The sequence below is a fragment of the Mauremys reevesii genome, unplaced genomic scaffold (assembly GCF_016161935.1).
Source record: "Mauremys reevesii isolate NIE-2019 unplaced genomic scaffold, ASM1616193v1 Contig36, whole genome shotgun sequence".
Taxonomy (NCBI): domain Eukaryota; kingdom Metazoa; phylum Chordata; order Testudines; family Geoemydidae; genus Mauremys; species Mauremys reevesii.
Window position 1 is genome coordinate 266,529 of NW_024100847.1, and position 15,295 is coordinate 281,823.

General features: G+C 44.3%; 2 protein-coding genes across 16 annotated transcripts in view; both read left to right on the forward strand.

Annotated features, from left to right (window-relative positions):
• Window positions 1-15,295, forward strand: part of LOC120393914 (complement receptor type 2-like) — a 341,488-nt gene that overhangs the window by 226,941 nt on the left and 99,252 nt on the right. The gene's annotated exons all lie outside the window — the stretch shown is intronic.
• The window catches only part of LOC120393911 (complement receptor type 1-like), a 404,201-nt gene that overhangs the window by 166,371 nt on the left and 222,535 nt on the right, over window positions 1-15,295 (forward strand). Inside the window, exons 26-28 of one of the 15 annotated variants that reach the window (XR_005592157.1) lie at window positions 607-701; window positions 1,213-1,355; window positions 3,256-3,469. The exons of 12 other annotated variants lie outside the window; for them this stretch is intronic. Coding sequence is in view for 2 of the 3 variants with exons in the window: in XM_039518359.1 (XP_039374293.1) it covers window positions 607-701; window positions 1,213-1,268 (151 nt within the window). In the remaining variant the exon portion in view is untranslated. Of the gene's footprint in view, window positions 1-606; window positions 702-1,212; window positions 3,223-3,255; window positions 3,470-15,295 lie in introns of those variants that run through there. 2 more of the 15 variants (XM_039518360.1, XM_039518359.1) reach the window with 2 other exon arrangements.

Here is a 15,295-nt window from a genome sequence, read left to right on the forward strand (position 1 = left end):
CATCAGACAAAAAAGAAAATTAAATACTAATCTGTTCTTGCTTTTATTGAGCTGTTGAGTCTACAAGATAAATTATAAAAAAGTGACTCTGTGTGGGAATAATGTTCTGACTAAGAGACCTCCTTCCCATGCAAAAATATTGCTTGTTTTGTGAAATTTACTTGTACAACACTTACCCCTCTTGGTGAAGGACAATGATAAAATGAACATATACACCTAAAAATTCAATGCCTGATGCTGAATGTGTTTTATTGTTAAAATGTAATCTCTGTGGGAATTTTTTACATTCTTGAAAAGTATAAGGGACATAAGATTTTGCAAATATAGTTTGTTTTATTTTGGGAAGCATTTTACAGTATCATGTCCTTGCTGGCTGTAAAATTCCAAAACAGTAATGCTTCTACCACTGCGCTTGGTAGAGAATTCCTCTGGTTAATACATCTTAAAATCAAAATATTTTCCTAATATTCAGCCTCCAATTTTTTCTTTAAACACTTCTAGTTTTATAAAAAGGTTCCATATTTTTTATAAAAAACAACTTAAATTTCAATTTGTTTATTTAAACATATTTAATCAGCAAATGTTCTCTCCTTTCCTGCTATTCAGTTCTTACGGTGTAAATCTGGATTCCCCAAAGTATCACATTGCGCCAGAAGATGATTTGCAGATGAGTGAAACAAAATCTAATTTGATCATCAAAGGTATATATTTTTATAGAAAAATATTTTCCTGTACCCAAAAATATGCAGCTGGTGTGGTGGTCTTCTGTTTAAATGTCATCTGAGAGAGTAGGGTAGACGTTTACAATATTAAATACAAAATGAGAATATAAATTACTTCTGTTGGGTTATTTCTTCTTTTTTCTTCCATGTCATGAACAAAAATGTTTCATTGGAGAGAGAAGGTGGGTGAGCTCTGTGTGGCTTGAAAGCTCGTCTCTCTCACCAACAGAAGTTGGTCCAATAAAAGATATTACCTCACCCACCTTGTCTCTCCAATATGCTGGGACTGAGAGAGCTACAACTACACTGCATGCAAAAATATGTCATGTAATATTTGATTATCTACTAAAACACTGCATTCTATGTTTTTCTGCAACCACAACAAACTTGAACACTTTGTGTGCTTTGTCTGTTAAATGCAGATTGTCAAAAACCGGTATTTGTCTAATATAAATGTTATTTCCATTTAATTACTTCTGTTATGGTATAGGTTCTTATACCCTGCTTATCAACGTCATATCTGAGCACCTTCCGCTAGCGCATTAAGCATCGTGACTAACATCTGTCATGTGGTGTTTATTCTCTGATCTTCTCTCCGAGGGGAGAACGAGTCCAGTGGACTATCTTTTTTTGGTAGGTTTTCTCTGGAGGCCAGGGAGCGTATGTGGTCACTTTTTAACATGCATTTTGTTATGTATCTGTTAGAGACGGCAGGTCAAAGAAATGCGTTTTTCCCTTGGAGTGGAAGGTGATAAGGTTTGTGTAGAAAAGTTACGTCTCCCAGGCGCAGGGGCTTGATATTTATTGTAGAGAGGAGCGTAGTTTCCTTAGGCAGTGCTGTAGATATCCTGGGCTCAGGCCATGGAGTGCCATGACGATAAGGACAGAAACCTTGACTGTGATCCAGTATTCTATGGGAAAGCAGTACTGGGGGATGGCAGAAGTGGAGGGCCAGTGGGGGCTAGCGCCTCTAGTGCGGGGGCTGATCTATGTCATCCCCCACCTCTCCATACAATACTTCCTCAGTGCCTGGGGAGAGTGTGAAATTGGGCAGCCCAGGGTTTGTTCTACCTGTATCCCCGCCCCCTGGGCACTGGGCAGAGGATGTACCTGGAGGCAGGGAATGGAACTGGGCTGGGTGAAGCCACATCATTTTGAGGGGGGCCGGCATTTCCTCTCCAGAGCAGGAGACTGGGAGCAGGGTAGGGAATCAGGACCAGGGACACTGCCCTGACCATTTCCTTAGCCTGCCATGCCAAGGTGAGTGCCTGCCCTGCTGCCCAGGCTCTCTCTGGGAATGTCTACACAGGAATAAAAAACTTAGTGACTGGCCTGGGTCAGCTGACTGGGGCTCGCACGGCTCAGGCTCTGGAGCTGAAAAATTTCTGTGTAGATGTTTGGGCTCGGGCTGGGGCTCTGTGAAGGGGGGGAAGGTCCTAGAGCTTGGGCTGCAGCCTGAGCCCCCCAAGCCTGAGTCAGCTGACATGGGCCAGCCATGGCCATGCTAGAAGCCCTGTATCCCTGTGTAGACGAACCTTCTGAGCCTTGGACTCCTTGGTACACCCCTCCCCCACTCACACCTCAGCCCCCTCAGCTTTTCAAGTCAAGCTTCTGCTGCTTTTGAACCAGTGTAGAGAGCAGAGGACAGGTGTGATGTGCGCCCAGTAGCCTTCCATAGTCCCCTATTAAGAATGAAGGAGAAAATCATATGTTGTTCTTTGGGTGAAAAATAAATATATAAAACCAGAAAGATTACAAGCAAATACAAGATTTCATCTATAAGGAGGCAGCATTGCATGTGCTATTTCCCCAAATGGATCATATGGTGCTCTGAGTGTGTAGTTACAGTTCATGGTGCTTTAAAACAGGTATGTGAACTAAAGTAATTGCTTAATTGATTTTAGTATATATCATAAAGAAGCTCATGTGGACTTCATAAGGACTATGCAGTATTTTACGTAGCATTCACATGGTCCGTTGTTAAATAAGAATATTCAATGTGACTAGACACTGAAGAAACTAATATCCCACTATAAAAATGTTGGGTATGTAAATCTACGTAGGTTTCCATTCTTGGTGCAGAGCGTCTAGAGGAATGTTCCACCTCAGCTTTGTTTTATAGTGGGGAGAAGAGCAGATTCATGGTTAGCCTAGTTCTCCGTTAGTTAGCTTGTGTAATTATCAACACTTGTCATCAGTCGCCTTTTGTTGTTTGTCCCTTGCAGTTACTACCTCTGCTGACAAATTAACCCTAGCCCTGTGACATCCAGAAAGCATGTTTTGTCCTGCTTTTTCTAAGATTTTGCACAGAAAAAAAATGCCATACCTTTTTGCTTTAATCTGAAATAAGTTTTAAATGTTTCTTGTTCTATGCAGTTACACATAATACAAGAACTAGTATTTGTTCCTGACAATACTGAAAAGTACAAGCAATGAAAAGTTTAGTCTAAATGAACACTTTGAAGTCTAAAGAAAGATGTAAGACTGAACTATATAACTATTTTGATTTTAATTGTTTATCTTCCTTTTGCAGTATAAATGACTGATGCTGGCTGCTGGCTACGGCTTACAAATTAATAGACATTGGAAGAAAATCATGGAAAAGTTAGGAGATAAATGTCATACATTTGTACTGAAATTTGTGTAGTGAAAATGGAACCCGCTCAAGTAACTGCTGTTACTTTCACTACAACTTCTTTCCTCTGTTGAGCTGGACTTGTAGCAGGAATCCACTGCGTTTGAGTAAAGCATAAAGACCGGAGGTGGATCATTGCTCTTGCTCTTGAAAATGGCTTCTGAAGCAAGCAAGGCAGTTGGCAGCATGAAAATTACTTGCTCTTCTGAACATGCACCTGGTTCCTTATTTGGCCTCTCCATGGTGCTAAACGTTTCCCCTTAAAGAACATAGTCACCATCAGAGCATGGCATGGTTTGGATTGTGAGTTGTGGCTTTAACAGTGGACAGCAAGAGAGACTGTTCAGATCCCTACTTACAAGCTTCCATCATGGAGTGTGTATTACTCTTTAAACACAAATTTAAAGATGCCAGACACTAGGTGGAATGTCATAGATTCTTCATAAAAACATCTATCCTGGGTCAGACCAATGGTCCATCTAGCCAGGTGCTTTAAAGGGAATGAACAGAACAGGGCAGTTATTGAGTGATCTATCACTCTGTCAGCCAATCCTAGCTTCTGGCAATCCGAGTAGGGACACTCAGAGAATGGGGTTGTATCCCTGGCCATTTTAGCTATCACATTTGTTTCCTTGCAATCCACTAGCACTTTCTTATAAGAAGCAAGCAGTAAGATCAAAAGTGTCCTCTTGAGAAGTTCTCCAGTGGTTTAGTGCCTACATTATTTTAATATGTTAATTGTCAAAAACTGTCTTTGCAGATTTTAAAATAAGCTTTTTTTTATATACAGGAAATGTCTCACACTGCTGCTGAGACAGTGTGTTTATAATCAAAAACTTTGTCATCTGTCTTATAAGATTTAAAGATTTAAAATGTTATTTGCACCTTTTTTGTGACCGCAAGCTGCATTGTTTTATTTAGCAATAAGAAGAAATCTTTTCCACAAATAAATCAACTATAATTGAAGATATCTGAGTTATTTACAGTGTCTTCTTTGGAATAGGCCTTTTTCTTAAATAAAAGGGATATTGAATAAAGACTCCAGCATCCTGATATTTTTTCCATACCTGTTAATAGAAACTGTCTCATTAACTATTTAAAAGTGATGTTGAGATCTAGCCCTGTGCCCTCATCTAATCGCTAGCTGCTTACAGAACAGAAAGTTCTCTCCTTTCCTCTTGCAGATAAGTATCTTTACTAGTGTGGAGGTATTTTTGTAACATGTGTCAGAAGTTGACTCAGTTCTGTTTAGCCAGGCTCCCGCGGGATCGCTGTCAGTGAAAGGAGATCCCCAGTGCTCAGAGCTGAGATCAGTGCTATGGCATTAACTACGGCTGCAGTCCTCCCCCCACCCTCACTTCCTGTTAGGGTGTGAACTGTAAAGGCGAGATGCCACAGAGCTACTTCTGCAGAAGATCCTGGCATTCATAACACAGGCTTTGTCAGACAGAGGCAGCTCTCCCCCTAGAGCAGGGGAGACATCAATGAAGGAATATACATGCTCCCCACCCTGGTTTCCTCCACATCCCCACCTATTCCCCTGGCCCTCACACAACATCCCTGCTCCCGACAGGGCTCCCCACATAATGGAGCAGACCAGGGGCCCATCCATGAATTTGTTTTAAACAACTACATTTTGGTCCTGTGCACTAGACTGCAGCTAGGGGGAGTGCAGTGAACTAAGATGAATTTCTCTCCTGCTTCCAGGTGTTTCTTTGCTATGCAGTGGCAAAAACAAATGTTAAGAAGCCTGGAACTTTAGAAGAAGTTTTGGAACTGTTTTCAGATAGGGAAAAAGAGCCTTGCAGTCTGCCCCAATGGTCAATAAACTAAGGCCATTATGGTCCAAGTATCTCACTTTTATATGGTGGCTTTGGGAATATGTATTTTTATGTGAAAGGCCAAAGATACAAATTTCAGGAGAAAGATTGGCACCCAGGGCAACTGGCCTCATCGCCAATCCCTAGGTGTACATTGCACTACAGCTTTGTCCAAAGTTTGACTGGTATATCTATTTCCATTAGAAGTGTGACGTTTTAGCTGAACAGCTCACAAGAGGCGTGGCACACAAGGCACTGACCAGGACATAGGGGCTTTAAGCCCCTTTTCTACCTCTCCAATTCCGGGCTCCTCAGGCTCTGAGGGCCTGTGCAGCCTCCTGTGTACGTTCGAGCACTGCGCACCCACACAGGTCCCACCTGTTCCTGGAATAGTCACAACCCCACATAACCCTCAACAGCTTTGCCGCTGCCAATGAGTTTCCCTGCAGCCAAGAATTCCAAAGCACAAAGTGGTCTGGCCACTTCTCTTCATGCCTTTGGCAGTACGTCCACCAGGGGTTGCATGAGAGGCAGCTTTCGGGCTGCATATGCCAGCATATGCTTTCCCTGCACTGGGGGAATTCCTCTGGGGACCACACCACTCCCTTTGCAGTCCCTATATGCTGCAGGAGTGGCACAAAGCAGCCTGGAATCTGGCCTAATAGTCCAGCCTTACCCATTATATGCCAAGAGACAGATTCTGATTACGTTTACACTGGTGTAAAGCCGGTGATAACTCCAGTGAAATCTACGGAATAACCCCAGTGTTACACTCCTGAAGATGAGATCACCATCTGACCCTAAGCAAGGAGGGTGAGGTCTATAATAGCAGAATTCAGGGACTCCAAAGCTTTTGTTCATCAGCTCATTATGCTACTTGGCATCTGATGATGCTCCTAGGCATGGTAGACTGGAGATGAGGCATGTAGTTCAAAACGGGGTTCTCTTTTTGTTGCACTTGCTTTCATTTTTTCCCCTTAACATCTGTCTGGCCTGATCTGTTTTACTCAGCTTATCTCTGGGAGAACATCTGGGCTGGGCAAAGGAGTTTCCAAGCAGGCTAAAACATGTTGTCATAGACTCTTTCATCGGAACAGACCCAGTGCTGCTATCAAAACATACAGCTGCCAGTTACGTATTTGTCTAGGTGGAGCTCAGTAGATCTGTGTGTTCACTTGGCCATTTGAAAGGAAATTGAAAAGGAAGGAGCTAAAGAGGAACATAGGAAGGCTGCTTTGGAGCACAGAGATGCAAAGGGGAGGTGGTTGTGTCCTAAGGGAACACAGCCAAGGAGGAATCAAATGCTATAATCCTTCCCAGTATTTGGCAGAAGCCCCACACTTCCCAATAGTGTGGAGTATCTGGCCACCTTCTCATATTCTGTACAAGAGCTGGTGAGCTTGACCCACTAGACCAGTGGTCCCCAACCTTTTTGTGACCAGTAGCACATTCATGTTTTCAGAAGAGTGTGGCAGGCGCCAACAATTTTTCAAGTATCAGAGGGGTAGCCGTGTTAGTCTGGATCTGTAAAAGCAGCAAAGAATCCTGTGGCACCTTATAGACTAACAGACGTTTTGCAGCATGAGCTTTCGTGGGTGAATACCCACTTCTTCGGATGCAAGGGGTGGAAATTTCCAGGGGCAGGTTTATATATGCAAGCAAGAAGCAAGCTAGAGATAACAAGCAAGTTATCTCTAGCTTGCTTCTTGCTTGCATATATAAACCTGCCCCTGGAAATTTCCACCACTTGCATCCGAAGAAGTGGGTATTCACCCACGAAAGCTCATGCTGCAAAACATCTGTTAGTCTATAAGGTGCCACAGGATTCTTTGCAACAATTTTTCAAGGCTTCTTTTGTATTTGTACATTAAACACAAAAAAAATCATATTCAATATTACATAATATATGAATCCAGAGAGAAGCCGCGAGGACAGAGAACAGCGGTGCCCGCAGCCCCAGACTACTCTGTCCCCAGCAGGCACGGGGGCCTGGATTCTCTTCCCCTGCTGCGCACTAGGCAGGTCCCGCGCCCGCCGGGGACTGAGAACACTGGCGCCCGCAGCCTGCAGCCCCGGAGCTATTTGTCCCTTGCAGAAACAGGGCTGCAGCTTCTCTCCCCTGCGGGGCACTAGGCAGGCCCTGCACTTGCCGAGAACAGGGAACACTGCGCCTGCAGCCTGAGTTCTCTGTCCCTGGTAGGCGCAGGGCCGTGGCTTCTCTCCCCTGCTGGGCATTAGGTGGGCACACATGAATGCCCTGGTGGGTGCCATGGTGCCCATGGGCACCACGTTGGGGACCACTGCACTAGACTGTAGGAGTTTTAGGGCACTTTGGTGTTTTGGGATCCCATAGGATGAGAAAATGAGGTTGGTTTTAGATCTGTTCAGAGCGCTCGTGGGCTGAGCCTTGCTGGGTGTGCACAAAAGATTTGTGCACACCCACAATCTTACCTCCCAGGCTGGGACTGTGTCACCCTCTGCAACGACAATGCAAACTGGATGTTGGTCTCCAGTCCAATAATATTAGGAAGCTGCAGGGCCTGTGCTTACTAGTCTCAGAAAGTATAGGTAAGTAATATAGCTTGCTTCTTTTAGGTAGGTTCTGTGTGACTCTGGATTGGAGCCTTTGTTCTCTGTAGCTTAGAAGAGGGACTAGAGAAAAGGTGGTGCTCTTTGGTTATTTTTATTAATTCCATGATATCTTTGTTTTTAGAGTACTTACGTGTAATCTCTTGTCATAGGATCAGCTGTAAAACCAATTGCTAATAATGATCCAGGTTACAAAAAAAAAAAAAAAAAAAAAAAAGCCCCACCTTTTCTCTTTAAATGAGGTTTGCATTCATGAAGCTTAAAGCACAGCTGTATGAGCGTGGTTCAGAGTAAATATGCCATGTGCAAACTGCAGTCTGCTAGGATTTCAAGCTCTGTTTTGTTTTCAACAGCCTCTTTATGGCCAAATTTTAGGCCTCTAAGCTGTCTTCCTCCATATCTCATTTGATTTTGACACTCTGAAACAGGAGTGGCCAACCTGTGACTCCGGAGCCACATGTGGCTCTTCAGAAGTAATATGCGGCTTCTTGTATAGGCACCGACTCCAGGGCTGAAGCTACAGGTGCTAACTTTCCAATGTGCTGTGGGGTGCTCACTGCTCAACACCTGGCTCTGCCCCCACTTCTCACCTTCCTGACCCCTCCCCTGAGCCTGCTATGCCCTCGCTCCTCCCCCTCTGAGCCTCCTGCACACCACGAAATAGCTGATCTGGCAGACAGTGCGGGGAGGGATGAGGAGGTGCTGATTGGCAGGGCTGCTGGTGAGCTGGGAGTGGTGGGGGGAGCTTATGGAGGGCTGCTGATGTATTACTGTGGCTCTTTGGCAATGTACATTGGTCAATTCTGGCTCCTTCTCAGGCTCAGGTTGGCCACCCCAGCTCTAAAACATGCTACGGTTACAACAGAGTCCTCCCTTGGAGACACTGTTCTTAAAAGAGAGTCCACTTGAGACTCATGTATGAACATAGAAATCACCCTCTCTAGGTTGGGTTTGATCTGAACTGACACTGATCTGATCAAGGTCTGTAGAGGCACATTTCTGCCATGCAGTTAACTCACAACAACCAACCCAGATGTATCAACCATGTAGCCTGGTAGCTCAAATGCTTCCCTAGAGCTCCCTGCCCTGGTTTTGGTCAGCACAGCCACCTGCTCTCGCTCTCTCTCTTCCCTCTTTGAAAGTTGGTGTATCCACTGCTAACAATAGGTGTCAGCAGTAGGTGCAGCTGAACCAATGTTGAGCATGGTTAACTGTAAGTATACATGATGCAACTTGTGGTTTTGGTACCATTTCAGAGACCATGGTCATTGTCAGCAGTGAGTAGCTTTCTTAAAGCAGCCATGGCCAGAGCGTGACACCTTTCTTTTGCAGGGCTTTCAGCTGCCCTTAGTTTCCTGATCTTTCCCTATAGCCTGGCTGGGCATTAACCCACATAGCGCCAGGCTGCTGGTTGGCTCATCAGGATCTTCTCCAAGTGACACTATGCGGGTGACATGGCTTCAGATCCTCTACTGGGGTTGCCCAAAGACCTGCACCCCATCACAGTCCTCTAGCTTCCTGTGCCATGACAGCAAAATAAATGAAATGAGGATTTGATTGTACCCACAGAGAAATAAATACCAAGCAAATGTGTCTATGTACAGGTAGGTATCAGTGACATAGGAAAGGGTAGGAGAGAGGTCCTGGAGGCCAAATTTAGGCTGCTAGGGAAGAGACTGAAATCCAGGACCTCTATGGTGGCATTCTGAGAAATGCTCCCAGTTCCACATGCAGGGCCAGGTAGGCAAGCACAGTCTCAATGCGTGGATGAGACGGTGGTGTAGAGAGGAGGGGTTTAGATTCATGAGGAACAGGGGAAACTTTTGGGATGGGGGGAGCCTATACAGGAGAGATGGGCTCCACCTAAACCAAAGTGGAACCAGACTGCTGGCACCAGGGGCGGCTCTAGGCATTTTGCCGCCCCAAGCACGGCAGGCAGGCGGCCTTTGGCGGCTTGTCTGCGGAGGGTCCGCTGGTCCCGCGGCTTCAAAGCCATGGGACCAGCGGACCCGCCACAAGCACGCCTGCGGGAGGTCCACCGAAGCCGCGGGATCAGCGGACCCTCCGCAGGCAAGCCGCTGAAGGCCACCTGCCTGCCGCCCTCGTGGCGAGCGGAAGAGCGCCTCCAGTGGCTTGCTGCCCCAAGCACGCGTTTGTCATGCTGATGCCTGGAGCTGCCCCCGGCTGGCACTAAACATTAAAAAGGTCGTAGAGCAGTTTTTAAACTAGGAAATGGGGGAAAGCCAACTGCTGCAGAGGAGCATGTGGATTGGACAGAGACTAATCTTAGAGGAGAGTCTATTGATAGAAATCCTCTAGGTTATAGTCAGGAACAGAAAATGGAAGAGGATAATGTAAGGGCCAGATCAGACGAGAAACATTCACATAAAAAGGTATCTGACACATCAGAAAAGGGCAGACAATTGAACAGTGACAAGTTTTTAAAGTGCTTGTACACAAATGCTAAGTCTAAATAATAAGATGGATGAACTAGAGTGCCTCGTAGCAAAGGAGGATATTGATAAAATAGGCATCACAGAAACCTGGTGGACTGAGGACTATCAATGGGACACAATCATTCCGGGGTACAAAATATATCGGAAGGACAGAACAGGTCATGCAGGTGGGAGAGTGGCACTATATGTGAAAGAAAATGTAGAATCAAATGAAGTAAAAAATCTTCAGTGAATCTACATGCTCCATAGTAATTTCATGCTCTAAGAAGAATATAGCATTAGGGATCTATTATCAACTACCTGACCAGGACAGTGATAGTATGATGAAATGCTAAAGGAAATTAGAGACGATATCAAAATAAAAAACTCAATAATAGTGGGGGATTTCAATTATCCCCATATTGACTGGGACCATGGTACCTCAGGACAAAATGCAGAGACAAAATTTCTCGATACTTTAAATGACTGCTTCATGGAGCAGGTAGTATGGGAACCCACAAGGGGAGAGGCAACTCTAGATTTAGTCCTGAGTGGAGCACAGGAGCTAGTCCAACAGGTAATAATAACAGGACTGCTTGGAAATAGTAACCATAATATAATAACATTTAACATCCCTGTGGTGGGAAGAACATCTCAACAGCCCAACACTGTGGCATTTAATTTAAAAAAGGGGAACTATGCAAAAATGAGGGGGTTAGTTAAACAGAAATTAAAAGATACAGTGACTAAAGTGAAATCCCTGCAAGCTGCATGCGCGCTTTTTAAAAACACCATAATAGAGGCCCAAGTTAAATGTATACCCCAAATTAAGAAACACAGTAAAAGAACTAAAGAAGTGCCACCGTGGCTTAACAACCATGTAAAAGAAGCAGTGAGAGATAAAAAGACTTCCTTTAAAAAGTGGAAGTCAAATCCTAGCGAGGTAAATAGAAAGGAGCATAAACACTGCCCAATTAAGTGTAAAAATATAATAAGAAAAGCCAAAGAGAAGTTTAAAGAACGGCTAGCCAAAAAACTCAAAAGGTAATAAAAAACATTTTGTTAAGTACGTCAGAAGCAGGAAGCCTGCTAAACAACCAGTGGGGCCCCTCGATGACAGAGGTAGAAAAGGAGCGCTTAAAGATGATAAAGTCATTGCAGAGAAACTAAATGAATTCTTTGCTTCAGTCTTCACGGCTGAGGATGTTAGGGAGATTCCCAAACCTGAGCCGGTTTTTGTAGGTGACAAATCTGAGGAACTGTCACAGATTGAAGTGTCACTAGAGGAGGTTTTAGAATTAATTGATAAACTCAACATTAACAAGTCACCGGGACCAGGTGGCATTCACCCCAGAGTTCTGAAAGAACTCAAATGTGAAGTTGCGGAACTATTAACTAGGGTTTGTAACCTGTCCTTTAAATTGGCTTCTGTACCCAATGACTGGAAGATAGCTAATGTAATGCCAATATTTAAAAAGGGCTCTAGAGGTGATCCCAGCAATTACAGACCGGAAAGTCTAACATAGGTACCGGGCAAATTAATCAAAACAATAGTAAAGAATAAATTTGTCAGACACATAGAAGAACATAAATTGTTGGGCAAAAGTCAACATGGTTTCTCTAAAGGGAAATTGTGTCTCACTAATCTATTAGAGTTCTTTGAAGGGGTCAACAAACATGTGGACAAGGGGGATCCAGTGGACATAGTGTATTTAGATTTCCAGAAAGCCTTTGACAAGGTCCCTCACCAAAGGCTCTTATGTAAATTAAGTTGTCATGGGATAAAAGGGAAGGTCCTTTCATGGACTGAGAACTGGTTAAAAGACAGGGAACAAAGGGTAGGAATTAATGGTAAATTCTCAGAATGGAGAGGGGTAACTAGTGGTGTTCCCCAAGGGTCAGTCCTAGGACCAATCCTATTCAACTTATTCATAAATGATCTGGAGAAAGGGGTAAGAAGTGAGGTGGCAAAGTTTGCAGATTATACTAAACTGCTCAAGATAGTTAAGACCAAAGCAGATTGTGAAGAACTTCAAAAAGATCTCTCAAAACTAAGTGATTGGGCAACAAAATGGCAAATGAAATTTAATGTGGATAAATCTAAAGTAATGCACATTGGAAAAAATAACCCCAACTATATATACAATATGATGGGGGCTAATTTAGCTACAACAAATCAGGAAAAAGATCTTGGAGTCATCGTGGACAGTTCTCTGAAGATGTCCACGCAGCGTGCAGAGGCGGTCAAAAAAGCAAACAGGATGTTAGGAATCATTAAAAAGGGGATAGAGAATAAGATGGAGATTATATTAGTGCCCTTATATAAATCGATGGTACGCCCACATCTAGAATACTGCATACAAATGTGATCGTCTCGTCTCAAAAAAGATATACTGGCACTAGAAAAGGTTCAGAGAAAGGCAACTAAAATGATTAGGGGTTTGGAGAGGGTCCCATATGAGGAGACATTAAAGAGGCTAGGACTTTTCAGCTTGGAAAAGAGGAGACTAGGGGGGGTTATGATAGAGGTATATGAAATTATGAGTGATGTGGAGAAAGTAGATAAGGAAAAGTTATTTACTTATTCCCATAATACAAGAACTAGGGGTCACCAAATGAAATTAATAGGCAGCAGGTTTAAAACAAATAAAAGGAAGTTCTTCTTCACACAGCGCACAGTCAACTTGTGGAACTCCTTTCCTAAGGAGGTTGTGAAGGCTAGGACTATAACAGCGTTTAAAAGAGAACTGGATAAATTCATGGAGGTTAAGTCCATTAATGGCTATTAGACAGGATGGGTAAGGAATGGTGTCCCTAGCCTCTGTTCGTCAGAGGGTGGAGATGGATGGCAGGAGAGAGATCACTTGATCATTACTTGTTAGGTTCACTCCCTCTGGGGCACCTGGCATTGGCCACTGTCGGTAGACAGGATACTGGGCTAGATGGACCTTTGGTCTGACGCAGTGCGGCCGTTCTTATGTTTTTATGCCCTTTGCCCAGTGCCTAATTCCCTTACGTCACAGTTGATGACACCCTAGCGATCAAGAGTCTCACAACAGAGTTCAAACTCTGGGCAGGACCTTGCCGGCACATCTGATTTGCTGCAGAAACTTTCCTTGTTGTCACTGTGCTGTTGTCAAAGCCAGGGCAGGTCACACTTACTATGCACCATCTGCACTGGAGTGGAGAGCACCACAGGCCTTGGTTTACATGATCTGCATTAATGTGGACAACACTTTACACAAGGATCGATGCTGTTGTCTGTGGCATTCTCAGGATCTTCGTTTCTGTTACTCACACACACACCCCTGAAAAATACAGAGTTGTTAATCACTGGAGATAACCTAGCAGGTGGGAGTGATATGTCTTTGGGCAGTCAGGGACTGGCCACAGTCACTGAGGGCACAGACCTGCAGGGCGCTCAGTGCCCTCCACTGGGAGTGGAGGACACTAAGCAGGTCCAATAAGGTGTCCAGCATCTTATAGGACTGTGCCCTGCATCCCCTGCTAAAACTAACACGTCCAGCTTTACTCATTATATGCCAAGAGACAGATTCTGATTACGTGAACACTGGCATAAAGCCGGTGATAACCACAGTGAAATCATGGAATAACCCCAATGTTTGTTACACTCAAGATGAGATCACCATCTGTTTCTGACCCTAAGCAAGGAGGGTGAGGTCTAGCAGAATTCAGGGACTCCAAACCTTTTGTTCATCAGCTCATTATACTACTTGGCATCTGATCGTGCTCCTAGGCATGGTAGACTGGAGATCAGGCATGTAGTTCAAAACGGGGTTCTGTTTTTGTTGCACTTGCTTTCATTTTTGTCCCCTTAACATCTGCCTGGCCTGATCTGTTTTACTCAGCTTATCTCTGGGAGAACATCTGGGCTGGGCAAAGGAGTTTCCAAGCAGGCTAAAACATGTTGTCATAGACTCTTTCATCGGAACAGACCCAGTGCTGCTATCGAAACATACAGCTGCCAGTTACGTATTTGTCTAGGTGGAGCTCAGTAGATCTGTGTGTTCACTTGGCCATTTGAAAGGAAATGGAAAAGGAAGGAGCTAAAGAGAAACATAGGAAGGCTGCTTTAGACCACAGAGATGCAAAGGGGAGGTGGGTGTGTCCTAACGGAGCAGAGCCAAGGAGGAATCAAATGCTATAATCCTTCCCAGTATGAGGCAAAAAACCCACACTTCCCAATAGCGTTGAGTATATGGCCACCGTCTCATATTCTGTACTAGGGCTGATGAGCTTGACCTAATAGCCTGCAGGAGCTTTAGGTTGGTGTTTTGGGAACCCACAGGATCAGAAGGTGTAGAGGAATATACGTTATTAGAAAATGCGGTTGGTTTTAGATCTATTCAGAGCTCCCGTGGGCTGAGCCTTGCTGAGTGTGCACAAAAGACCTGTGCACACCCACAATCTCACCTCCCAGGCTGGGACTGTATCACCCCCTGCAACGACAATGCAAACTGCATATTAGTCTCCAGTCCAATAATATTAGGAAGCCGCAGGGCCTGTGCTTACTCCTCTAAAAGTATAGGTATGTAATATAGCTTGCTTATTTTAGGTAGGTTACATGTGACGCTGGATTGGAGCCTTTCTTCTCTGATTGTAGCTCAGGAGAAGAGGGACTAGAGAAAGGTGGTGCTCTTTGGTTATCTTGATTAATTCCGTGGCATCTTTGTTTTTAGTGTACTTATGTGTAATCTCTTGTCAGAGGATCAGATGTAAAACCAATTGCTAATAATGATCCAGGTTAAAAAAAAAAGCCCCACCTTTTCTCTTTACATGTGAGGTTTTCATTCATGAAGCTTAAAGCACAGCCGTTTGACCATGGTACAGAGTAGATATGCCATGTGCAAACTGCAGACTGCTAGGATTTCAAGCTCTGTTTTGTTTTCAACAGCGTCTTTGTGGCCAAATTTTAGGGCCTCTAATCTGTCTTCCTCCATATCTCATTTGCTTTTGACACTCTAAGACAGGCCTGCACAACATACGGCCAGCCTCACTGTGCGGCCTGCAGAGGGATTCTAAATCCCCCACACAAGGCGCAGAGCCCTTTGAATCCTGGCTGTGGCAGGGAAT